This window comes from Rhipicephalus sanguineus, chromosome 2 (genome assembly GCF_013339695.2).
Source record: "Rhipicephalus sanguineus isolate Rsan-2018 chromosome 2, BIME_Rsan_1.4, whole genome shotgun sequence".
Classification (NCBI taxonomy): domain Eukaryota; kingdom Metazoa; phylum Arthropoda; class Arachnida; order Ixodida; family Ixodidae; genus Rhipicephalus; species Rhipicephalus sanguineus.
Window position 1 is genome coordinate 197,444,268 of NC_051177.1, and position 23,937 is coordinate 197,468,204.

A 23,937-nucleotide genomic window follows, 5' to 3' on the forward strand; every position below is an offset into this window, starting at 1 on the left:
CCGCGGCGGGTTCCGACTGAGAGAGCAGAGTGGAGTAGAACGACACACACACCGGGGGATTAGCCGCTGGCAAAGCAGTAGTAAACGAAGCGAGACAGACGATCAGCAAGCACCGTTCCTCTGAGGAAGACGAGGTTGGCGCATGTGCTTTTCAGAGCACACAGAACTTGTCTTTCCTTGTCGCACTGTGCTTCTGTGCCCTGTTCTCTCCTCGTTGCGACAGTACGCTATCACTTCTTCCATCACTTCCGTCTTTAGGAGAGCGTGCATCTAAGATAGCGCAGGTTTTCTCTGGTCTTTGTATTTATTTATTGTACTGCGGCAGAAGACAAAAATAAATAATCTCTCCAGTGCCACGCGCATTGTTGACGACTCACAGCAAAAGGCTCGCAAACGCCTCTTTTTTTTTTAGCAGTTTTAGTAACACGGCAGAAGGAAGTTTCTGGGATAAGGAAAGGCAGCCGCCATCCAAAGGCACTAACATCTTGTAGACATTTTTTAATAACGAAAAAAAATCGCCAGGCCTGCGCGGAAAGCGCAGCACAGTCACAGTGAAAGCTGGAAGAGCGGCATTTCTAGAGCGGGTTATAAACTCTCTTGTGGCTACTAATACAAGTGCATTAGCAACGTACCCACTACGCCACAAATCATAATTTTTGGGTAGTTGGTAAGCACCCACCACGACATTATTCGTTATTCTGAGGAGAAGCGAGGTACCATCTGTAAGGCATTATGGGCACTTTGTTGACGCGACGGTTGATGACGATGAAAAATTATGGCTGAGCTCTTTGTAATGGGTTGGAAGCTTTAAACGACCCACTAGTTACGTAATTCATATTGTGTGACGCCCGGTCGTTATTTAACTGTCCCGCCACGCTTTATAACATACGTTAACCGGAGAAACGGAGAGCGAGAGAGAGAGGGAATTAACTTTATTGAGACTCTGAGGAAATGGATCATGGGAGCCTTATGGGCTTTCTTGGCAACCAATAGAAGTGCACTTGCGAGGAACCCACTACGCTATAAATCATCACATTTTTTCTGAAGTAGGGAAGCAGCCACTATGCAATTTTTCGTCATTCTGCGGAGAATCGTGGTATCCGCTAAACACCTTTAAGGCATTGCACTTTGTTGATGCTGTGCCTGATGACGAAGAAGAATTATGGCACAGTCATTTGTAATGGGATGGAAGCATTCAACAACCTACTCGTTGCGCAGTTCGCATTGTGTGACGCCTGGTTACAGAATTCGCGATGTGCGACGCTTGGTGCTTATTTTACTCTTCTACCACGCTATATTGCATATGCTAATGTGGTTCCTTCCCGACATGAAGCCTGTATAGGACCTTTCTGCAATGCAGTTTCAAGCTTCGGCATGGCTCAGAGGTTGAATGCTGGGCTCCCACGCAGAGGGCCCAGGTTCGAACCTCGTTCTATCCTGGAATTTTTTTCTTATTTAGTTTTTTTTTCTTATTTCGAACGATAGTGGTTACGGACACCGGCGGCGGCGGCGGACAATTACGGCGCCAAAAAAGGCCGTTGAAATGATCTCATAACAGCTTTCGCTGTAAAACAAAACAAGTCGTCGTCCCGTGCCATCACGAGGCTTTAGTGTGCAGGCACAGCGATATTGAGTGCGGCCATTCCTATTTCCTATCTGAAAGCTCTCCTCGCATTGAGATTCCCTTCACCAGGCGCCGTGTTTCCGCTACCTTGTCTCGTAATTTATTATATGAGGCCGAGGATTTCCCTGTACACTCGTATATTTGCATTGAAACTCTTGCATCGGTGCAGTTGACGCAGCGCGCGTGCTCGTATCCATTCCGGCGACAAAAATGCCTACGCAAAAGTAAAATGAAGTGTGTGCACTTAGCGAGGACTTGCATTATGGCACGAGTTCTTAGCGAGAGCTCACTTTACCGATGAGGTAAAGTAAAATGTGTCACGAATTATCGCAGAAGCTGTAACAAATCGTTCGGCTTGCCCTTTCTGACGGCAGGCATAACGACACCGTCATGTATAAGTATACTCTCATCTCAGAGTATATACATGATAGGGTCGTACTTGTGAGCGCATGCCTATGCGAGGCGGGAAGCTTTTCTCTCTCTCTCTGCATTTGCGGCACTTACTGTAGTATAACTCAAAACTTGCATATCGCATAAAATGGGGAATATGCTTTTGCGGTAGACGAGGAGCCTATGGATTTAGGTAAAGTAACAACAAACCAGTAGAAAAGTAGTTTTTACAGCGAAAGCTGTTATGAGATCATTTCACCGGCCGTTTTTGGCGCCGTAGTTGTCCGCCGCCGCCGCCGCCGCCGCCGCCGGTGTCCGTAACCAGTATCGCTCGAAATAAGAAAAAAAAAACTAAATAAGAAAAAAAATTCCAGGATGGAACGAGGTTCGAACCTGGGCCCTCTGCGTGGGAGCCCAGTATTCAACCTCTGAGCCATGCCGGTTTTTTTTTTTTTGCTTTATTGCCTGTTATTAGTCTCTGAGTCATGCCGGTGCTTGAAACTGCTTTGCAAAAAGGTCCTATGCAGGCTTCATGTCGGGAAGGAACCACATTAGCATATGCAATATAGCGTGGTAGAAGAGTAAAATAAGCACCAAGCGTCGCACAACGCGAATTCTGTAACCAGGCGTCACACAATGCGAATTGCGCAACGAGTAGGTTGTTGAATGCATCCAACCCATTACAAATGACTGTGCCATAATTCTTCTTCGTCATCAGGCACAGCAACAACAAAGTGCGCATAATGCCTTACATGCGTTTAGCAGGTACCAACGCTCTCCGTAGAATGACGAAAAATGGCACAGTGCCTGCTGCCCTACTTCTCAAAAATTACAATGATTTATAGCGTAGCGGGTTCCTCGCAAGTGTACTTGTATTGGCTGCCAAGGAAGCCCATAAGCGCATGATCCATTTCCTCGGGGGTCTCAGTAAAGTTCTTCGCCGCCCCCCCGTCTCTCTCCCACGTCAACGTATGTTATACAGCATGACGGGAGAGGGAAATAGCGACCGGGCGTCACCCAATGTAAATTACATCACTGGTGGGCCGTTTAAAGATTCCAACCAATTACAAAGGGCTGAGCAATAATTCTTCATCGCCATCAGTCGTCGCGTCAACAAAGTGCACATAATGCCTTACAGACGTGTAGCTGGTGCCTCGCTTCTCCGCAGAATGACGAATAATGGCTTAGTAGGTGCTTCCCAACTTCACAAAAATTGTGATTTATGGCGTAGTGGGTACCTTTCTAGTGTACTTGTATTGTAGCCCCAAGAGAGCTTAACGGGCTCTAGAAATGCCGCTCTTCCAGCTTTCGCTGTGACTGTGCTGCGGTTTCAGCGCAGGCCTGGCGTTTTTTTTTTAATGCCCTCGAAAAATGCTGGTGTCAGAGACACCACTCAAGCATATATCGGACACCTTGACCCTCTTCAAGCCCCCGTTATTTATTCATATTGCGCGTTAATCGGGAGGAACGAAAGTGCGCAACATTAAAGTATTTGTGCCTACGATTGCACAGCGGTAACACGTAATCTATATGTAATGCTCAGGTTTGGACAATGTCCAGGTATCAGTGATTGAAGAGGAATGGAGTGGCGTCACAATCGGTTGACACAGGGGGTGTTATCACTTGTCGCGCAATACAGATTAGTTCTTCTTTTTTTATATTTGTCATAAAAATTGTCGAGTATGCGGTGGGGCGATACACGGTAGTTTTCCAGCTTAGAGTTGCTGGAAAACAAGTGTGCTTATGTTATATATACCCGCTTTTAATTCAACAATTACGAACGGCCAGCTTAGTGTCTTCCTTAATAAAAAAATTGTGGCTGTAAGCACAAGTGGTGCGAAGACTGACGAAGGGGGTGGAGCTGGTGGCGTTGCCCTCCTCCTCATCCTCCCTTCCCTTTCCCACCACTTTCTATACTATACTATACTATACTATACTATGCTGCAGTGAAACCTCGGTGATACGAATCTCACGGGACCACCAAAAAATATTCGTATCACCAGAAAGCATGGAAAGTTAGCATGCGACAAAAGAAAGCTGGCGTACATTTTCATTTATTGTTTGTCAGGGCTGCGGCAACGTCAGGAAGAATCCTGAATGATTGTCAGTTTAGTTTTTAGATGTCGGCAATCATACCAGCACTCGTAAATGTACGGCCTGTACGCGCGCATTTAATTAATGAACCCGGTGCGTTGTGACTCGCGACACTCGGAGGCCGTGACGCGCCTCTGAAGGTTTATTCTGACCGTAAGAAAAGTGTTTTGCTTACACCGTGATTCTGGCGATTTGGCGGTGTGACGCGCATGCCCACGCTTGCGTTCCCGCGCTCGCACGTGCTTAGCGCGTCTTCCGCGACATCGCGGACAGCACCTCTTCGAACCTGGGGGGCAGCGAACGTTCGTATCAAACGTCGCTGTGTGAAAATCGGTTCGCAACAATCGTACTCCATTACATTGAGGCCAATGGGCCTTGGCCGGGACCAACGGAAAATTCGTATCACCCCGAAATTCGTATGAGCTGTGATCGTACCACCGAGGTTTCACTGTATGCTACGCTATACTGTACTATACTATACTATACTATACTATACATGGCTATGCTTGGTGTCTCTCTTTTTTCTATCTCTTTTGTGTATGTTTCTTTTGTATCTTTTTCTCTGTTTCTTGCTTTTTAGATGCGAAGTATCTTAAGGCGGAGCTCAATCCGGTTGTGGTGGTGGTAGTGGTGTGCGGCGTGACCACCCTTACTGCGCATGCGCATACCATCTCCACACACCTCCTCTCAACTCACCCTCTCCCCTTCCCCTCTCCACTTTCCATCTCCCCTTCCCCTCTCCACTTTCCCTCTCCACCTTCCCTCTCCCCTCCCCCTCTCCCATACCCCTCTCCCCTCCCTCCCCTCTCCCCTTTCCCTCTTCCCTCCCCCTTTCCAATCTTCCTCTGAAACGCGGGCTAGACATGCCGAAATTCTCTCCTGCGCAACGCCGCAATGAGCTCGAGCGCATGCGCGTCCCCTCCCCTTCTCCCTCCTCTCCTACGCTGCCCCCCTCTCGCCCGCCTGTCGACCGCGTTCCCCGCTCGCCCTGTGAGAATTAACGGCCAGGCTAGATGGAAGATACGACGCGCGTAGCGTCCCTCTTCGCGTTCCACGACGCGAGGTCGGTAGCATGCCCAACGAACGCCAACGGAACGCGATCGTGCAAATGCTCCGGCTTCGCATCGCCTCATGGTCCCCTTTAGCGGGAGATGGTGTAATTTTTCCTTGCTTTTCTTTATATTTCTCCCTCTCTGTACTCGTTCTCTTGCCCATCGGAGTTATTGCATCCCACGCCGCACAAATCGGCGCACGTGTTCTCCGAGCGAAGCAGGAGATAGAGAGGAGAGCGCGCGTGCCGGTTCATGATGATGATAGTTTTCGGATTCAGCATACACGTTAAACCCGGCTTAAACATTTCCGCTGTTAAAATAGCCGGAGGTCGCGGGATCGAATCCTGGTCGTGGCGGCCGCATTTCGATGGAGGCGAAATGCTCGAGGCCCGTGCACGTAAACTTACGTGCACGTCTAAGAATACCAGACGGGCAAATTTTCCGCAGCCCTACACTACGGCGTTCCTCATAACCATATCGTATTTTTGGGACGTAAAACACCAACAGCTATTGTGATAACAAAAATAGTCGTAATTTATTTAATAAAGCCATTCATTCGTAATTATCGCATTTGTTGTACGTGTCCGCTTCCGTGAAAGTTGTGTTGCAAAATGGCTACTTCTGATTCGCTATGCTATGTCTAATGAAATAGTTGTTCTGCGCTTACACTTTTCAGTCACGTATTGTTTCCTCGAAAGACACGATACTTCACAAATGTAAGAAGCTGGCACAGATACTCATACACACGCCGTGGTAACTTTAACTTGCAAAACCCCAGAATTTATTTTTTAAATGTACAATGCGAGTGCCATATTAAGGTCAGTGGAGCTATGCAATCTCATTCGGAACTTTTTTTTTTCTTGGCTTGCTTACTGTCGCTGCAGTGCTGTTGCACGGGTAGATTAAGAAGCATCCGCTTGTTGTAGATTACAATACTATACAAAGCTATCTTCAATTCAATCTTTCCCGCGATAATCTGGGATGCAACGTCCGCATTGCTGCGATGGAAAACAACGCCGAGTGCGTTTTCGATGTTAGGTGAACAATGCCTCTTTCACAATCATGGCGTTCATGCACGCTGCACGTGATTGGTTGTGGCCGTTTAAATGTATGTAGCTTTGTAAATGTCCCGTGATAAGGTGAATACGAGCTGTGAGGCCAGTCTCCCGAGATTTTTTTTTTTTTTTTTCATTAAAGGCTGACCGCACACATTACATTGAACCATCCTCCTGTATTATTTTTAACATTATTCGGGTGCTCGCGCAGCCTGTCGTTGATGCAACGAGCTCTGTAGTAGTTTGTTGCAATTAATGAAGGTTTTGTGTACCGCATACCATTATCTTGTAAACGTTGCTATATTGGCCTGGTGTGCGACCGATGGCGGCGCTGCGAACGGCGCCTGTATGACGTCAGAGCGGGGATTCGGGCGCTTTCGTCTGCTACGTAGGCCCAGCGCCGTGTTTAAACCACTATTGTGGTAAATCTCAACAAAAAAACAGTTCAATTGGTTATCTTGCGTGTGGTGGCTACTGACGCTGTTCGAACAACCGTGGGTCTGCTTTTAACGTTCATTTATGACCACAGCTCTTTGTTTCTTAGAACTGCGGCAGCTTGTCTCCGCGGCGAGTGCTGCGCGATGGTGATGTACTGCTCTGTGCCTCAGTGTACTTCGTCCGCTTGTGAAAAGCCTTCACAACTATTCTAAGGACACAAAACTGAAGGAGTGGATAGTCAAGCTCAGTATAGGAAAGCGCCCCACGCCTTCATCGACCGTGTGCAGCAAGCACTTCGCGGACAGGGACTTCTGCTACCCACCGTACGCGCCACTCTTAGGTAAGCTTGTGACCGCGTTTAAGCGCCTCGCCAATAATTAATAGGCGACTTACACCAGGTGCGGTGCCGTCCCACAACCTGCCGCGAAGGCACCTGGACAAGGAGCCGACGACGCGGCCTCCGAATCGCCTCGCATGCAGGAAAGCGCGCCTCGTGAGCTCAGCTGAGCGGCGCAGAATATCTGAGACTACAGCTGCATTTGGATGTTGTACATACGTATTTTACTTATGAAGGCAAGCGCGCGCCTAGCGGACTGCTTATCATGAATTCATAAGCGAAACTTGTTGCCGCTGTTTAGTGCACATTCTTAAAAGTTTTCACCTGAGGCAGTGCTGACACTTTTTTTAAGCTTTTCGTTAGGCTGCGTGGCATGAAAATCGACCCAGCTTGCCTTTGCCACGTTAATCTCTGTGGCCCTGTGCGTGGTATAATCAGCGATTAGCTATTTGTTTTATTCTAATACCCGTGCGACGGCCCTGTGCGGTGTTAATATGAACTACGACGTAATATCGTTGTCACTGGACCAACATCACGAGACAAACTGCGATCATGGGCATCGGCAGGGGGTGTGCAACAAGGCGGCACTTGCGCACTTGTTTGCAGGACGAGAGCTGCGATGGCGATGCGATCTCCGTTGACGGCCTCGACCGCGCATTCAACAACGTGGCCTGCGTCGTACACCGCCTCGCCCTCGATGAGGCGCCGCGACATTTCACAAGCTTTATCTACATACTTGTAGATGCTGGAGAACGGCACGCTTACTGAAATATCAAAAGCACCACCCAAACTAATTAGTATTGTACGGCGGAAACAAGATAACAAGCGAGAACACTGACACATAGTTTCACTTGCTTACCAGCAATGCGGTCGGTGGTATCGGCGTACTCGTCGGCCATCTGGGGATTTCTTTGCCCTGTCGATTGGGCCGCAACTAAAACAAGTTCAAGATTACACTCGAAAACATTCGTTGCAGGCGTTAGTTGACCGTCGCGAGGCTGTTCGTTCGACAAAATTCCCGCCTGAAGCAGACGATCCGCATACAGGAGCAGCGGCTACTGCAGCGCGGTTAAGAGCGGAGTCCCCGCTCTGACGTCACACGCGAGAGGGCGCCACTCCAAGATCTCGAGGCCAATAGGGCAATCAGGTCGTTGCATTAACGACATTAACGCCAGGCTTCGCGAGTATCCGAATAATGTTAAGAATAAGACAGGATGATTGTTAGTTAGCCATTCACTGTAGGGATTGCGGATGCAAACATATATGCTCGAAGAGTGAACTATAATTGCAAGAAGCAGAAAAGAATTGACACGTTTGATCATAGAAGCGCATAACATCTTGAAATCGGAAACTATGCATACTCGGAAAATCAGCGCGAAGAAGACGGAGACACAAGAAGAGAAGGAAGCAGTATACGAGCGCTGCATGCATCGTTTCCAACTCGCCCAACTTTCTACCCTATCGAAATTGGAAGATAGGTGCATCAGTGAGGCATTGTCAGCAAAAGCGATTGCTTTTTTGAGTGGTTGCAGAATGTGTGTGAATTTCCTCGATGCATGCGTGTTTATGTGCAGCCACTGTGTAAGGAGTCACACTGCTCCAAAATAGTTGAAAGTTGGGGCGTTGTGTGCTTCATCGTATCTTCTTTCCTCCGTGTCCCTTATGCGCGACATTATATCTACTGAAGGTCACGTGACCTTTTCGACGGTCACGAAGCTACGGTCCCAAAGCTGCCAAGGACATTTGAGGTGAAGAACATACTTAGGCACTTATGGCTAAGTGTTTAAGTATGCGCTTTTTTTATTAAAAGGTATTTTATGGCTAGTGCCATAAAATAAACTTTCTTGCCTGGGGTGGCTTTGAACCCAAGTCCCCACGCTCCGGAGACGAGTGTCTTAACTGCTGGGCTACGCAACCGCGCTAGCAAAACGTGAATATATCTGAACCATACGAATGCGTTGTACCCGCGGTGCAAAATCAAATGTGAAAGGAGAACACTTTCTATGAAGGGTCCGTTGAATTTCGTGCTGCTGCAATAAAGTTCGTCCCCCGGCCGTGCAGTATGTAATGCCGAAAACGAGAATTGTACGCATCTAGAAAATTCCAACTTTGCAAACATTTGATGCTAACCACGTGTTTGGTCGCGAGATGCGCGTACCAAGAGGCAGTCCGAGAAGCTCACGAGCACTGTAGAGAGAAGATGAAAGACGCCATGCAGATGCCGCCCGAGAACAACGTTCTATGGAAGAATGCAACGCACAATAAAACTCGACGCTTGCGCATCACTTAGACAACTCTCGAGGGAGATTATGTGTTGTGTATATGCCCCCTCCCGCCCTCTCTCTTCTTTACACTTCTAACAATAAACTGCACCATCCCTTTCCTTACTGTAGGGTAGCAGACCGTTTATTTTTGTCATCGTTCTTTTTTTTTTTTCCCACAGAAAAGTTGTTAAGCTTCTTGTCCATTTGTGTGGGACACTTACTAGGGTTTTTCTATTTTATTTTTTACCATTTGGCCGGAAAACACGTTGACCTGTTGTGCTCTCTATTTTAGGAGAGAGGCGGGCTCATTGTACGCATTAACGCTATAGTGCGCTATGTTCGCGTGCACCAGCTGCCTGGCCGGCTGAGAAGCGTATAGTGTTTTTAGGTCCGTGTGTAAATTATGCTTGAACACATTTCCCTGAAAACAAATATGGTTCTATTCAATATACACGACACTGGATTTATAAAGCATATTTAAGACGCATTATTCGTTGCAGGCACGATGAAAGAACGTTAAAAAATACCGAGAATATGCTGGCGTTTTGTTCCTCTCTTAACAACATCTGCACCGCTTTGAAAGCGTCGCTTCACTCGACGTTATAGATAGGGTGCTGAAAGCAGTATTTAAGAGGCCACGTATGCCGTCGTCTTACGCTCTGCAGTGTTTCCGAAGTGTGCGTATATAAATCGTAGTCCAGCCACCACGATTGTTGCAGTTAATCCCTGCAGAGTCGTGGGGCATGTGTTAGTGGCTAAGTAGAGGTTATTTATAATTACTCTGCCCTCGCCCTGTGGCATCTAACACGCTCGTTGTAACTTCTCTTTGGCAGTCGGATGCCGAGATTCCGTTGGTGCCGTCTCCGCCGTTGGTGCGCCAGTCGTCCGTTCAGCGGCAGACCAGCGCAGTCGACGACGATGCCTCGTCGCAGCGGTACCTTTTGTCTCGGGGCGGCATCCGATTCTGGAAGAACTTCGCCTACGAGGCTGAGGTACGTCTGTCTCTGTCTGCCTGCACACTATATTACGCGCAACCGCACTGAATGTCGCTGATCCCTTCGGTTGCGCGCCTGGAAACACTTGTGCAGATCGGGCACAATCGCTTCGCGCAGTTCATGCGATGTTAACGACCACGAGGAAGGAGCTTCATTCCGCGCAAGCAGCGGTTTGTGGATGCCACCGCGCACCTCACATGCTTCCGTTGTTTATTGATTTATTTCGTGATACTGTCAATCCCATCGGGGATTTTTACAGGAGTGGGTTGGAAGGGTCTACATGCATTGTGGTACAGGCATTCACATAAACATACACTAGGGTAACTAAAAAGTGCTAGAGGTACAGATAATGAACCTAATAATAATATAATCATATCTGGGGTTTAACGTCCCAAAACCACGACATGATTTTGAGAGACGCCGTAGTGGAGGGCTGCGGAAATTTTGACCACCTGGGGTTCTTTAACGTGCACCTAAATCTAAGTACACGGGCCTCAGACATTTTCGCCTCCATCGAAAATGCAGCCGCCGCGGCCGGGATTCGATCCCGCGACCTTCGGGTCAGCAGCTGAGCGCCATAAGCACTAGACCACCGTGGCGGGGCGGATAATGAACCTAGGTTACATCATTAAGTAGGACGAAAAGATAACGCATAGTCGACTTATTTCAGTTACATATATATGATGCACTGCAAAAGAAAGAAAAGAAAACCAAGCTCGTGAGATATAAAAGTGACATCATATAAAATTGGAAAGGGACAGAGAGGAAGAGATTAAAAGGAAAAGTGGGGAGGGCGACCCGGTGCTAGTAACTGGTTTGCTACCTTGAACAGGGGTTGGGAAATAGGGGTCGGAAAGAGGACCGAGAAAGAAAGAAAAAAGACATGGTTAATCTCTCCGTCATAGGAATCGGTATAACACGAAAGTGGAACGTGTCCTCGCAAAAGTAGTTGAATGTTTATTATACAAATAGTATACGAGAGGTTGCACAGTGTCTATTGGTGTTTGGCAGCTATAGCACCGCGCGATGTGGACGCACCCACGTTGACACCTGGTGGCACATCTCCACCCCGACGACTAACGTCCATGAACGTGATTAAACCTTTGTGGTAGCTATAGTAGTTTACATACACCTGGATACACCATATGATGAATCGCGCGCAAAGGTGGCTTCAACATGCACATAATAAAGACCATAGGTCGGCAAAAGTTTTGGACCTCACTCAGACTCATATTTTGCTATGAAAGCTCACTCGAACTCAGATTCACCTAAATTTTCCGCAATCGAACTCACTCGGACTCAGACTCACTGAACTTTTTCTCAACCGGACTCACTCGGACTAAATCTCACCAACATTTTGCTTAGCCGGACTCACTCAGATTGAGACTCACGGCTTGACCTGAGCCTGGGTGAGCCTGAGTGAGTCGACTCATGAGTCCGCTGGCATAAAGGAGTGCTGACACAAAAATTTTCGCCCAGCGTTTTTTTGCTGCAATGTGTTGCTGGGGGCCTGTTACTCATAACACGGCACATCGTTTGCTGCAGCGCGCGACAGATAATTAATTACAAGCTCCTCATTACCGACACAGCCTCAGTTTCGGTTTGACAAAGCTCCAAAAACGACAAGCCGCCGGGTGCAACTATCACCACCTAGCGAGTGAAACGCTCGGTCACGTGAGCACACAGAACCGTGACGCATTTCCGCGCGGTCTGTCGTCGCCGGGCTCATCGCCGTCTGATGGCGACGATTTTCTTGCGGTGGGGATGGAAGGAATTTTCGACGTGGCGAATCGCTTCAGGTTTGACCCGCTGGCGAGGAGGGATTCGTAGGGAAGCGCGTCAAAACAGAAATGGCGGCTACGACGTCATCATAACTTGTACCGGCTGCAACGGTTACGTAGGGGAAGTAGGGGGGGGTCACCTCGGGTCACCTCCGAGGGTGTCAATGCACCAGGTGCGGCCTATAATGCTGGATCGCACTCGCGAACTTCAAAATTCATATAAAATACCTTCCAAGCTCTGTTCGCTGTCGATATTTTGCAGATGGTACACGCACGTACACGGGAATCGATCCAGCAGGCTATCTCGGCCGCGAAATTTTGTGTCAGTACCCCTTTACTTCCGATCATGGTGTAAATGCTGTTGAATGCCAATATCTCAAATAGTTGGTGCTCTACAATACGTCTTTGGGTCTTGTACCTTCAAATACTAGATTTCAGGGGTTTCAATCTAGTAAGGATGAAATATGCGACTCACACGACATATTTCTATCAAGAAAGTCCCGTGAAAGAGTTAAGAGGTTATAGCACCTCCTCCCTCCCCCCTACTCACGCCTCTGATCAATAAACATTGAGGTGGTGCATGAACGATAGTGCGCTGAGGTGTATGGGAATAGATCTGAGTATAAACGTGAGCCGATATTAGGGTGATAGTAATGCAGATAGCTGAGTGGATAGGATCATAGGTAGGAAATTAAACGTGGAGCTCACTCAGACTCACTCATGAAATATATTTTGCGTTGAGGGCTCACTCGGACTCACACTCACCAACATTTTCCTCAACCGGACTCACTCGGACTCAGACCCACGCAAATTTTCTTCAACCGGACTCACTCGGGCTCACTCTCACCAAAATATTACTCACCTGGACTCACTCAGACTCTGACTCACAGCTCGATCTGAGTCTGAGTGAGTGTGAGTGAGTCGACTCATGAGTGCCGACCTATGATAAAGACTAACTCGACATGCACTCTTTCAAAGCGCCGTCCTTTGAGGAGAGAAACACCATTAGTCCATTTGGAGCGGCCCTACGCTGGCGAAGAAGCGTCACGCGCTTACGTGAAATGCGAATCACGTAACTGCGTCGTCACTGAATCGAATCACCGTAGACGCCGCATTTAACCGACCATATAGAGTTTCCTACAATATTGCAGCGAGAGCCTCCGCAGCGCTGAGACTACCAAAACGCTCGCAGTCGTTGCTCGTTAGTGTCATGGTGCATTACTCGTGGCCTCCGAAATTGGCTGCGGCAACGCGCCGTTGCTAGTGTTGCTCATGCCGTTCCATTCGCTTGGGGAGAGCGTAATCAGAGAAAGCGGTGTGACCGCCGGAAGAGCTTCGGTTATTGAACGCTGGGCTTCATTACTCAGCTTGCGCTAAGGTCGCCATCCCGCGGAATTTTAAAGAGTTAAGAGAAAGATAGCATAGCCATGCAGGCACGTAGCCAGAATTTTTCTTCGGGGGGAGGGGGGGAGCCCGGGCCCCCTGCCTCCCACCCCCTCCCACTTGCCTGCGTGCCTGTAGCCATGTATAACACGGGATGAGAAAGGGATGTGAGGTGAGGTGCTGTAAGGGTGAGGAGGAGGGAAAGGTGGAGGGGAGGGTAGAGCATATCATAGCCGTGTATATTATAGTATAGCAAGGGGATGGAAAAAGGAAGTGAGGTTGAGTAGGAGTGATGTGAGGGTGAGGAGGAGGGAAAGGGAGAGGGTGCCACTGCATCACAAATGAAGGTTGCCTTGCCTTTCCCGCCCTGGACGCCGAGTAGGCTGCACGTTTGGAACTCACTCACTCACTCACTCACTCACTCACTCACTCACTCACTCACTCACTCACTCACTCACTCACTCACTCACTCACTCACTCACTCACTCACTCACTCACTCACTCACTCACTCACTCACTCACTCACTCACTCACTCACTCACTCACTCACTCACTCACTCACTCACTCACTCACTCACTCACTCACTCACTCACTCACTCACTCACTCACTCACTCACTCACTCACTCACTCACTCACTCACTCACTCACTCACTCACTCACTCACTCACTCACTCACTCACTCACTCACTCACTCACTCACTCACTCACTCACTCACTCACTCACTCACTCACTCACTCACTCACTCACTCACTCACTCACTCACTCACTCACTCACTCACTCACTCACTCACTCACTCACTCACTCACTCACTCACTCACTCACTCACTCACTCACTCACTCACTCACTCACTCACTCACTCACTCACTCACTCACTCACTCACTCACTCACTCACTCACTCACTCACTCACTCACTCACTCACTCACTCACTCACTCACTCACTCACTCACTCACTCACTCACATCATGAACGGGTGCGTGCCCCCATGATGTTGTCTTCATGCAGTGTTGTACGAAACGGCGTTCCAAGGAACGACGTTCCAGGAACTAGTTCCTTTTTGGAGGAACGGAGGAATGCCACCGTTCCATTGAGGATCGGTGGAACTGTAAAGGTAACTCGTTACGTTTATGTAGGAACGACAGAGGGAACGGCGTTCCTTCTGTAAGCATTCTTCGGCATTGAACAGGCGCACGCACGCAGCACATCATACAGAACAGGTCGGATGGGCGACTGTGTGAGACGAAAGAATCTACAGCTCGCCTTTCACTTTAATAAGGCGTCCGCCGGGGGCGCGGGAAAGATGTCTTCTGTCACCCGGTTGCGTGGATAGCGGTGAAGAGGACCGAAACACATTGGAAGCGGGTGCCCCAGTGGCACCTGTCCGGTGCCTTCGATGTTTGCGTTTGGGCAGGAATCCCTTCAACATGCGAGTTATCCTCGTGGCTATCGGTCTATAATTTTTATTGTAGTTCATTTCGACAGCCGCCGCACGGATGACGTCTGTCATGCAATAAACGATACGCGTACATACAGCGCTACATTCTTGTTGCGCCCGCTGAGCCTGCCCTCGCCCCTCCTACTTCGGTTGACTTTGTTCCTACTTGTATACAACACGGCAGTACCCTTAAGCGCTTGATGGAGCGGCTCTTCAACATTGAAAACGAAGCGCTGACGAGGAAACAAGTTCGGCTGTCGGATACCACCAGCATCATCACAATCATAATCATCAGCCTGACTACGTCTACTGCAGGACAAAGGCCTCTCCCGTGTTCTGCCAATCAACCGGTCCTGTGCTTGCTGCTGCCACGTTATACCCGCAAACTTCTTAATCTCATCTGCCGACCTAACTTCCTGTCTCCCCCTTGCGCGCTTGCCTTCTCTTGGAATCCAGTCAGTTGCTCCCAAGACCAGCGGTTATCATGCATACGCGCTAAATGCCCTGCCCATGTCCATTTCTTCTTCTTGATTTCGACTAAGATGTCCTTGACCCCCGTTTGTTCCCTGACCCATTCTGCTGTGTTCTTGTTGCTTAAGGTTACACCAATCATTTTCCTTTCCATTGCCGGCTGCGTAGTCCTCAATTTCAGTTGAGCACTCTTCGTAAGCCTCCATCTTTCTGCTCCGTCAGTAAGTACCGGTAAGATGCCGCTGTTATATACCTTCCCCTTTAGGGATAGTGGTAAGCTACCATTCATGATTTGAGAATGCTTGCCAAATGAGCCCCACATTCTTCTATAGTTCATTCTCATGGTTCGGCTTCGTGATCACTACCTGTCCTAAGTAGACGTATTTCTTTACATTTTCCAGTGCCTCGCTACCTATCGCAAAACGCTGTTCTCTTCCGAGAGTGTTTGTTGTGCATTACTTCACTTTTCTGCATATTATTTTCAGATCTACCGCTCTGCTTTCCTTGTCCAATTCATCCCCTGAGTTACTCATACAGACATCGAGACGCAGCTCTTGATGAGTGCGAACAAGGGACTTTACTAAGTCGCGAATATCTATCCTGGACATTATTTTCAACTGACACTGAATCAGCACTAATTAAACGCCTATGTATTGTTCTTTTGGATGCGGCTTTCTCTGCAAGAAACTTATAGGCGTTACTTTGTAACGAACAGATCCGCACGTGCGAAACTGCCCCGTCTTTGGATAACACAGCGCACTAGAGGAGTGTAGTTACTCGCTACTAGCGCTACGCAGCAGCCCTAACAGTCAGAGCTGGACCCCTAACCCGTGGTTCGCGTTGAGTCGTGACCACGGCGGGTTTCAGGCCAGTGGTAACAGAGACGAGTTCTTTGCCTGACACAGTTTATTGTGCCAAAAGCGCCACCAACGCAACAAAAATACAGATAGAACGAAGCGGCGGAGAAGTTCCGCACGACAACGTGACAACAACAAAATGGGAAGCACACGAGATTTAGAGCGATAAGGCTCGACTCACCTCTTGTGGCTTCGCAGTCCGGCCCTGAGGCAGTAAGTTACCTCACAATAGACCGGGCGTTGCGCAGGGGGTGATGGCGGCTGGGTGGCTCCCGACTCGATCAAGCTGTGGTCGTCACCGCTGCTCGAGTCGAAAGACGAGGCGGTCCCCAAGGAAGCGGCGCGCGTTCCTTGGGTCTGGAGAGGAGTCTCTCCAGAAAAGGGCAAGGAGGGAAAACGGGGCATCTCGACTTCGGCCAGGGAGCAGGGCGCGAAGGGATGCGGGAGCGGCACATGCCCTCTCCCACGCAACCCCCCTCGCCACTGCGGGTACAAACGTAGCGCGAAGCCGAGGTGCCGCCGCGTTGAAGACCATGGGTAGGTAGCAGTCATGGGCACGTTACCAGTAAAAAGTAACAGTGTTACAGTTACGGTTACCTAAGCCAAAAAAGTAACTCTGTTACAGTTACAGTTACAGAGTTTCCGAAAGTAACTTGTTACAGTTACAGTTACTGTGCAAAAGTAACGTCGTTACTTTTCCGTTACTGTATAAAATAATAGATCACAAATCAAATTATAGAATTTATTTAATAAGGGTTGCACGTCGTAAAACCCTAGACGAAGGAAACATAAAAGGGGGCACAACACCAGCAATCACTTTGAACGCCTCTTACTTGAAGTGGAAAACGTGGTTGATGTACTGGAACGACGGTAGTATATCATAAGACGTTTATTAACTATACCCAGAAGCGCATGCGAAGAGCAGCGGGGAGTGCATCACGAGTGGTTACGACGTCCATTGTGTCTGTTCCATATGTTTAAGGTGTGTCAGACTCTGTTCGGAGAGCTTCCGGTCCGCTGGGCATACAAACCGTTTTTAAGTGCCGTTATTATACCTTGGAACAAGACAACGTGTGTTCACAAAATCCTAAGACTGCACACTTGCGGATGATCATGGCGGTATCTAAAAGTGCGATGCGGGGATCGGCGAAACGGGCAGGAAATGATCAACGAGGCCTAAAGAACTCAAGCGGAATGTCGCTAAAGCAACCCATGCAACGCGTTCAAAGAGCGAGCTTGTTGAGCACTGCTGGATGACAGGTCATAGCTTTGACCTAAACAATGCGACGACGCCGGTTTGTGAACGAAGGTGGGGGAAAAGCAACTCCTGGAATCGTGGTTGATTCGCCGCGGCTTGCAAAAACAGCCGCGCCCCCCAGGGGCGTAGCCAAGGGGGGGGGGGGGGGGGTTGGGGCGGTTCAACCCCCCCCCCCCCGAAATTTTTCAGTTTTGCTTGCGTATATATACACGCACACATACAAACGCACGCACGAACATACATAAAGTATGGTTGAACCCCCCCCCGAAAAAAATTTCTGGCTACGCCCCTGGCGGCCCCCACTGGACATTTACAAGGACATGTGTGACTAGTGGACTGGTTGACCTCGGCTCATTTTTTTTTAGGATGCCACCTGCATTGGGGGTGAAACGTCTGTCATTTTGTTAATAATTGTTTCATTAAGTCGGAGTAAACATTTTACAACCATTTACAAAGAAGTTTTAAAATATCGCTTCGCTAGTTCACGGAATTTCTGGCCTTATCCGTTTCGCGTTCTGCTGTTTTCTGGCCACCTGTCAAACACGATGAGCTCGGAGCCTCAGATGAGGGAGACTATAAAAATGGCATCCTAATGCTCCTCCACCTGTACACCAAGAACATAGCTAGATGCTCAATTGACGAAAAGGATATATATGCTGAAAAAAAAAAAAAACGGACGCGAACTTAGCAGGCTGTTCAGTTGAACCACGATTGATTTACATGTTGCGTTAATGACAGACCTCCAACCTCGGTCTTCTGCAGGGAAGATAATACGCTTAGTCACCTCCTCTCCTAAACTGCGAGGGGAGCCCTATTCTGGAAAGTTGAGGGGTGGAGAGAATATATGGTAAAGAAGAAAGTTCGAAAAAGTGTTGCTGTTGGATAATTTTTCATAAAGACAGAAGTAACTGAACGGTATTTTCCGTTACAGTTACTGCAAAAAAAAGTAACAGTGTTACAGTTACAAGTTCCTCTAACTTAAAAAGTAACTAGTTACAGTTACAAGTTACTGAAAAAAGTAACTAGTTACCGGTAACGCGTTACTAGTAACTAGTTACTGCCCAAGACTGGTAGGTAGAGTGTGCAACCCCACAAACTTAATTATATTGGTGCATGTGTGGAAATTTCTACTTGAATATCTGAAGTGCAATATTCTAACTGCGCATTTGAAGACTGACGTGGAAAGGGCCACATGTGTTGCACTTGTAATAGACGAGCACGAAAGTTGCAGTAAGATATGTCTGTAGTACGGCCGGTGGTCTATAAAAAATTCGCCTAGAAGCGTTTCTTTACATTGCTTTTATCTACGTATAACCTGCTGCCAGTGATGTAAAATTGGTAAAATATATGTAGCTTGATGTGAGCTTTAAATTGCGCACTTTATGTCGCCTCAGGATTATACGGCACTACATTTTGATTAAGATTTCAAATATAACGTTAACGTAACGACACGTTCCAATTTTCGAAATGTAACTGGAACGAGTTCCTTTCGCATTGAAGGTACTTGTGACGGGAACTCGTTCCATTGGAGAGGAACGAGCTGTCGTTACTGTTTCAGAGGAACGTGTACAACACTGTATTCATGTTGTGTAGAACTTCTTGCTGGGCGAGTTGGTGCACGTGTTATTGTAAGATATGTTGCACCAAGAACGGACAAACACAGGAAAAGACGATGCAGACAGAAAGAACGCAAACTATAAACTGGTTTTTATTCTTTCTTGAATCAACTTATGTGAGCATGTCCATAGGTTACATGGAAGCGGGGTTAAAGGAAGAAGGCAAACAGTTCAGGGCCACCTCACGTCAGACAAAACCTGCACAGGAAACTGCCTTCTCTTTAATATCACCTCCCTTCTCTTTAATAAAAAAAATCACAGCATATCCACGTGGTGAATGATGATGAGTGGGGCGAAGCTCCGGAGGGATCATCGGTAAACCGTGAATCTTCCGTGTAACGCTTTGTGACTACATGCACTTCTAAAAGTTCACGCGCTACTCTGGTCCTGCTCTTTCCTACAATAAGTTCATGTTGTGTTCGTGTTGCATCCCCTGTTCAAGTGTTTCTCGTGCCTTCGATAAGTGTTTTTCTTCTTCTTCTTCTTTGTTATTTTTTTTTTGTAGCGCCTACGCAGCGCAACGTTCCCCAACCTTCGTTAATCCACGGCCGGACTGCAAAAGCGCGCGAGCGTCCGGCCGTGGTTAATCAGGCGTTCACATAACGCTACGCACGCACGTTACGTTTACAATACGCAACACTCTCACTTAGTGGTACATGCGTTTCGACAAGAGCCCTCGGCCAAGTGAAAGATGATGGACGGCGTTTCGTCGCAACGCCGGCGTGACCTCGTCGTCGGGAAGCTTTCTCAACGCATGGCGGTGGCAGGGGTGAAACATTTCGTGCACAAGGTCCTTTTGTCGATGGAAGGAACACTCAGGGTGAAAGGAAGAATGGCCTGCAGTGCGTTAGTGTGTCACGTTCATCCTCTCGACGCGTTGTCTGTTTCGGCTAAAAGACAGTGCACACAGGCCGCGTTGCACGCGGCTTTCGGAAGCAGGTGAGCTGTGCCGCATGCAGCAACCAGGACGAGGCTGTTTTCGGAGCCTCGTGTAGATCCGCCTCGATCGTCCCTTGCGATAAGTTCGCCCTATATACTTGGCGGCTGACACGAACAGCGAGCGCGCGTATACAAAGAGCAGGTGTAAAGATATCACGCACGACACGTGTCTCGTGCGCGAGTCGTCAGTTGAATGAGGTGACGGCGCCCTGCTGTCAGTTCTGCGAGGCGGCCTCGCAACGACGAAGCAGCTGACGTCAGCACAAACTGAAAATGTGCAGAATAAATAGAACTTTCACAGGAGCTGCACTTCATGTAATTAGTTTGACTCCCAGCGGAGTATGCCGTATAATTCTGTGTGTGAGGGAGCTAGAGGGGGAAATTCAAAAGAAATGCAGGCATGTTGCCATGTGGCTCGCAACCCCTATCGTAGGGAGAGTGGTTTAAAGAATTAAACGGTTGTACAACATTTTCTCGGGCAACTTCATGACGAGCAATGATATGGGAGCGCGGAAAAAGTTTGGACAAGCACACAGCACTACGATTGACACGTCCTCAGTAGTACTCTTGCCCTTGATGTCATTTTTTTTCTGCAGTGCTACTGTTTTGTCCTAATTGAGGTATTCCATGAGGACATGTGACGTGCACCGTGATTGTCGTCGCACCACCGACGGCTTAACGAGAAGCTATAAAACCGAACGTTTTGTCACTCGAACCTCTACTAATTAACGCCATAACTTTGTGGCGTTAGTAAAGCTAGGTCGTCGGGTTGATTAAAGTGGTGGGTATCTAACACTCTGTTGGGCTTATGGCATGTCGTCGCAGTCATCATCATTAACAGACTATTTCAAGTCCAATTCTGGACGAAAGCCTCATTCTCTACCTTGCCCTGCCCTGCACGAGCCAGTTCCATTTTATGGCTGCAAACTTCTTCATTTTACCAGCCCGTCTAAGCCACTGCCGTCCTCGGCTGCCTTTCCCATGTCATGACATCCACCCATCGCCCTAACTAACCATGGGTTATCTGTCCTTCGCATCACGTGACCTTCCCGGGTCCACTTTTTTCTATTAATGTCGATTAGGATGTCAGCTGCTCCTGCTTGTTCTCTAATGCGCTCTGCAATATTTTCCCATCTCTTTGTGTTACGCCTGTCATTTCCCGCTCCAACGCACGCTGCGTGGTTCTTAACTTTTCCTTCAGTTTCATTGTTATTCTACAGGTATCTGCGCCATATGTTATTCCTGGCAATAATCAATGGTTGTATGCTTTCCACTTTATAGGGGACAGCGGCATATTGCCGACCATGAGTTGGGGATGTGTACCGTATTCGCGCCATCATATTCTTGTTCTTCGGTTTTCCTTTACACGAGGTACCCTGGTTGAAATAGTAATACGTAATCTTGTTCACACTCTATAGAGTCCGGTTCTCAATCGCCAACTGCGATTTTCTCGCCGGGCCTCTTAACGTTGTCTTTTGCATATTTATCTTCAACCCTACTTAACACTTTCTTCATTTACTGTAGTTGTTTGTAGTTGGTCGCCACAATTGCTAACGAGTACGACGTTGCCTGCGATGCGAACCGTGAGTCACTGAGTTATTATCAGTTAATCTTAATTTTGTATTCCTATTTCTTCCCAATCCAGTGCTCCTTCTGAGCCGGCAGTGAACAACATTGGAGATTTTGCATCTCCTTTCCGGACCCTTGTCGCGTTGGGAGTCTTACTTATCTCTCTCTCTCTCTTTTTTTTAGATGTTGGCTTGGATATTTCTACACGCATAAGCGTGCGCAGGGTTCCCCTTCAGGGGGGGGCGAAGGTTCGTCGCAGCGCCCCCCTCCCTATTATGTCAATGTATGCGGCTGCCTTTGCGCCCCTCTTCTCGCCCCCCCCCCCCTACAATGTATAGGGCTGACTTTGCGCCCCCCCTTCTCGCCCCCTTGCCCCCCCCCCCCCCCCTGCGCACGCCTATGTCTACACGTATCAAGCGCCGCTTGTCGACCAGTGCCTCTAAGACCGCTAGTACCTTGACTGAGTCGAACGCCTTTTCGTAGTCTATGAGAGCCATGTGCAGGGGATTGTTGTATTTAATGGGTTTTTCAATTGTACGAATGAGCACATGGCTGTGATCCATCAGGCGTCATCATGTATCGTGAACTAAATGTATTGTGCCATTACGGTTGCCAAACTTACGGTCTGATTATACAGAGCACGCCGCGCGGAACCCTGGAATGATTTCGATTGCCTAGTTTGCTTTAACGTGCTCCTAAATGAGTGTTTTAGCGCTCCGCGCCCCCTCATTAAAATGCGGCGGAGCCGGGATCGATACCGCGACCTTGGGAACGAGGCGTGGTGGCGTCTGACACAGTCAGCTCCCGAATGACAGTTTGCAATGGTCTATCACGTGGCTTTTTTTTTTTTTTCATATTTCGCGGACTTTCCTTGCAACTCGCAAAAAGGGGCCACGTGAGACGTGGCCTTCAGCCAATAATTAGAAAGTTGGGTAACTAAACATAATTAAGGAGTTAGTTCAGGAGAAAATAAAAAAAATATCACGAGTGCGAGTAGTATGCGTGACTCGGTTCGCTTCCGACGCGCCTTTAGTTTTCCAAGTCTAGGGTGGACCCGTGTAGCTTCTTCAGGAAGTGAGCTCTCGGTAAAGAGCCTCGTGTCTGGCTTGACCACAACTTGACCCGCAACAGTGACGAATATGAATGCGGGAATAGATTCGTAGTTTAAACCTGTGTAAACGACGGCAATACAGAGATGATGACGTAAAACGAGCGACTTTTTCTTACGATACAGCACTCGTCCTGCGTACTTTTGGTACTTTTGGTGTCGCCGTCATTTTTTGCTCCGAGTGTCAATTCATTGATACCCTTCCTATATTGAATTAAACGCACAAGTATCGTTGCGGAAAGTGTGTACTCGTGGCATCGCAACGTTCCCGCTGTAGGTTGGCACGAGATGGAATCATTTAGTTGATGTTCGAGTGCTCATTGATGCATGCTGCATGTTTTTTTTCTCATCGCATGAACACACATCTGTTGCTTCCTCAATCCAGTCAGGTCATCGTATTTGTCATTTCATATTTGCATATCATTACGGAAGGACGTTACAATCCTAAGCAGTTACAATGTTATGTTGCAACGTACCCGTACCGGTAAGGACGCAAGGACGATCCGTCTTGAAACCATGACGGCTCAACGGTGCAACGTTGAGTTGTAAAGTTGCAGGCTTGATTCTCAGCCATATGTCAGAGGAAATGAAAACATCCTTGCTGACCTTTGAGAAGAGAAGGTGAGTGTGGGAGGGCCCCGTGTGCGGTGGTACGGGCCTCGGATGGCATCAGGAGCTTCACAGCTCTTTGTTACGCGGTAAATGGGAGCTGGCATGGGAGGCAAGGGGGTTTCAGTGCACTCACTCGTGGCGTGGAAGGTCGTGGGCGAGTTGCCATAGCCTGTGCAACGGCCTGCATGAGCGACCGTGTCCATAGGGCATTTAAGCAGGTGGCGCATCAACGCTCATGTAGGTGAATTAGACCACTGGTGAAAATAACCAGCTGTGTCAGCAGCGTCTGCCATATGTCTGTATTAGACCTATAAAATCCTTCCATTTTAAGTTTGTGTATTAATAAATTTGAAGAAGGCGATGACTGAGCTTGCTCTGGAAGCTTTTGGTTCAGTGGTTTGGAGAGAGCGTCCGTAGACAGTTTTAAGAGCGATGACTGAGATTTCTATGGAAGCTTTTGGTTCAATTGTTTGGAGCGAGCGTCTATAGACTGTTTTAAGAGCGATGGCTGAGATTGCTGTGGAAGCTTTTGGTTCAGTGGTTTGGAGCGAACGTCTATGGACTGCTTTAAGAGCCGAGCTCTTTAAGAATTTCTTGGCGAGGCGGGATTCGAACCCGCGTACCCTCGATCCGTAGGCGAGCGTCCTAACCACTC

At 48.3% G+C, this 23,937-nt stretch overlaps 1 protein-coding gene across 1 annotated transcript in view; it reads left to right on the forward strand.

Annotated features, from left to right (window-relative positions):
• The window catches only part of LOC119382146 (transient receptor potential cation channel subfamily M member-like 2), a 117,560-nt gene that overhangs the window by 87,823 nt on the left and 5,800 nt on the right, over positions 1–23,937 (forward strand). The window contains exon 2 of the mRNA XM_037649877.2: positions 10,088–10,246. Coding sequence (XP_037505805.1) covers positions 10,088–10,246 — 159 coding nt within the window. The remainder of the gene's footprint in view (positions 1–10,087; positions 10,247–23,937) is intronic.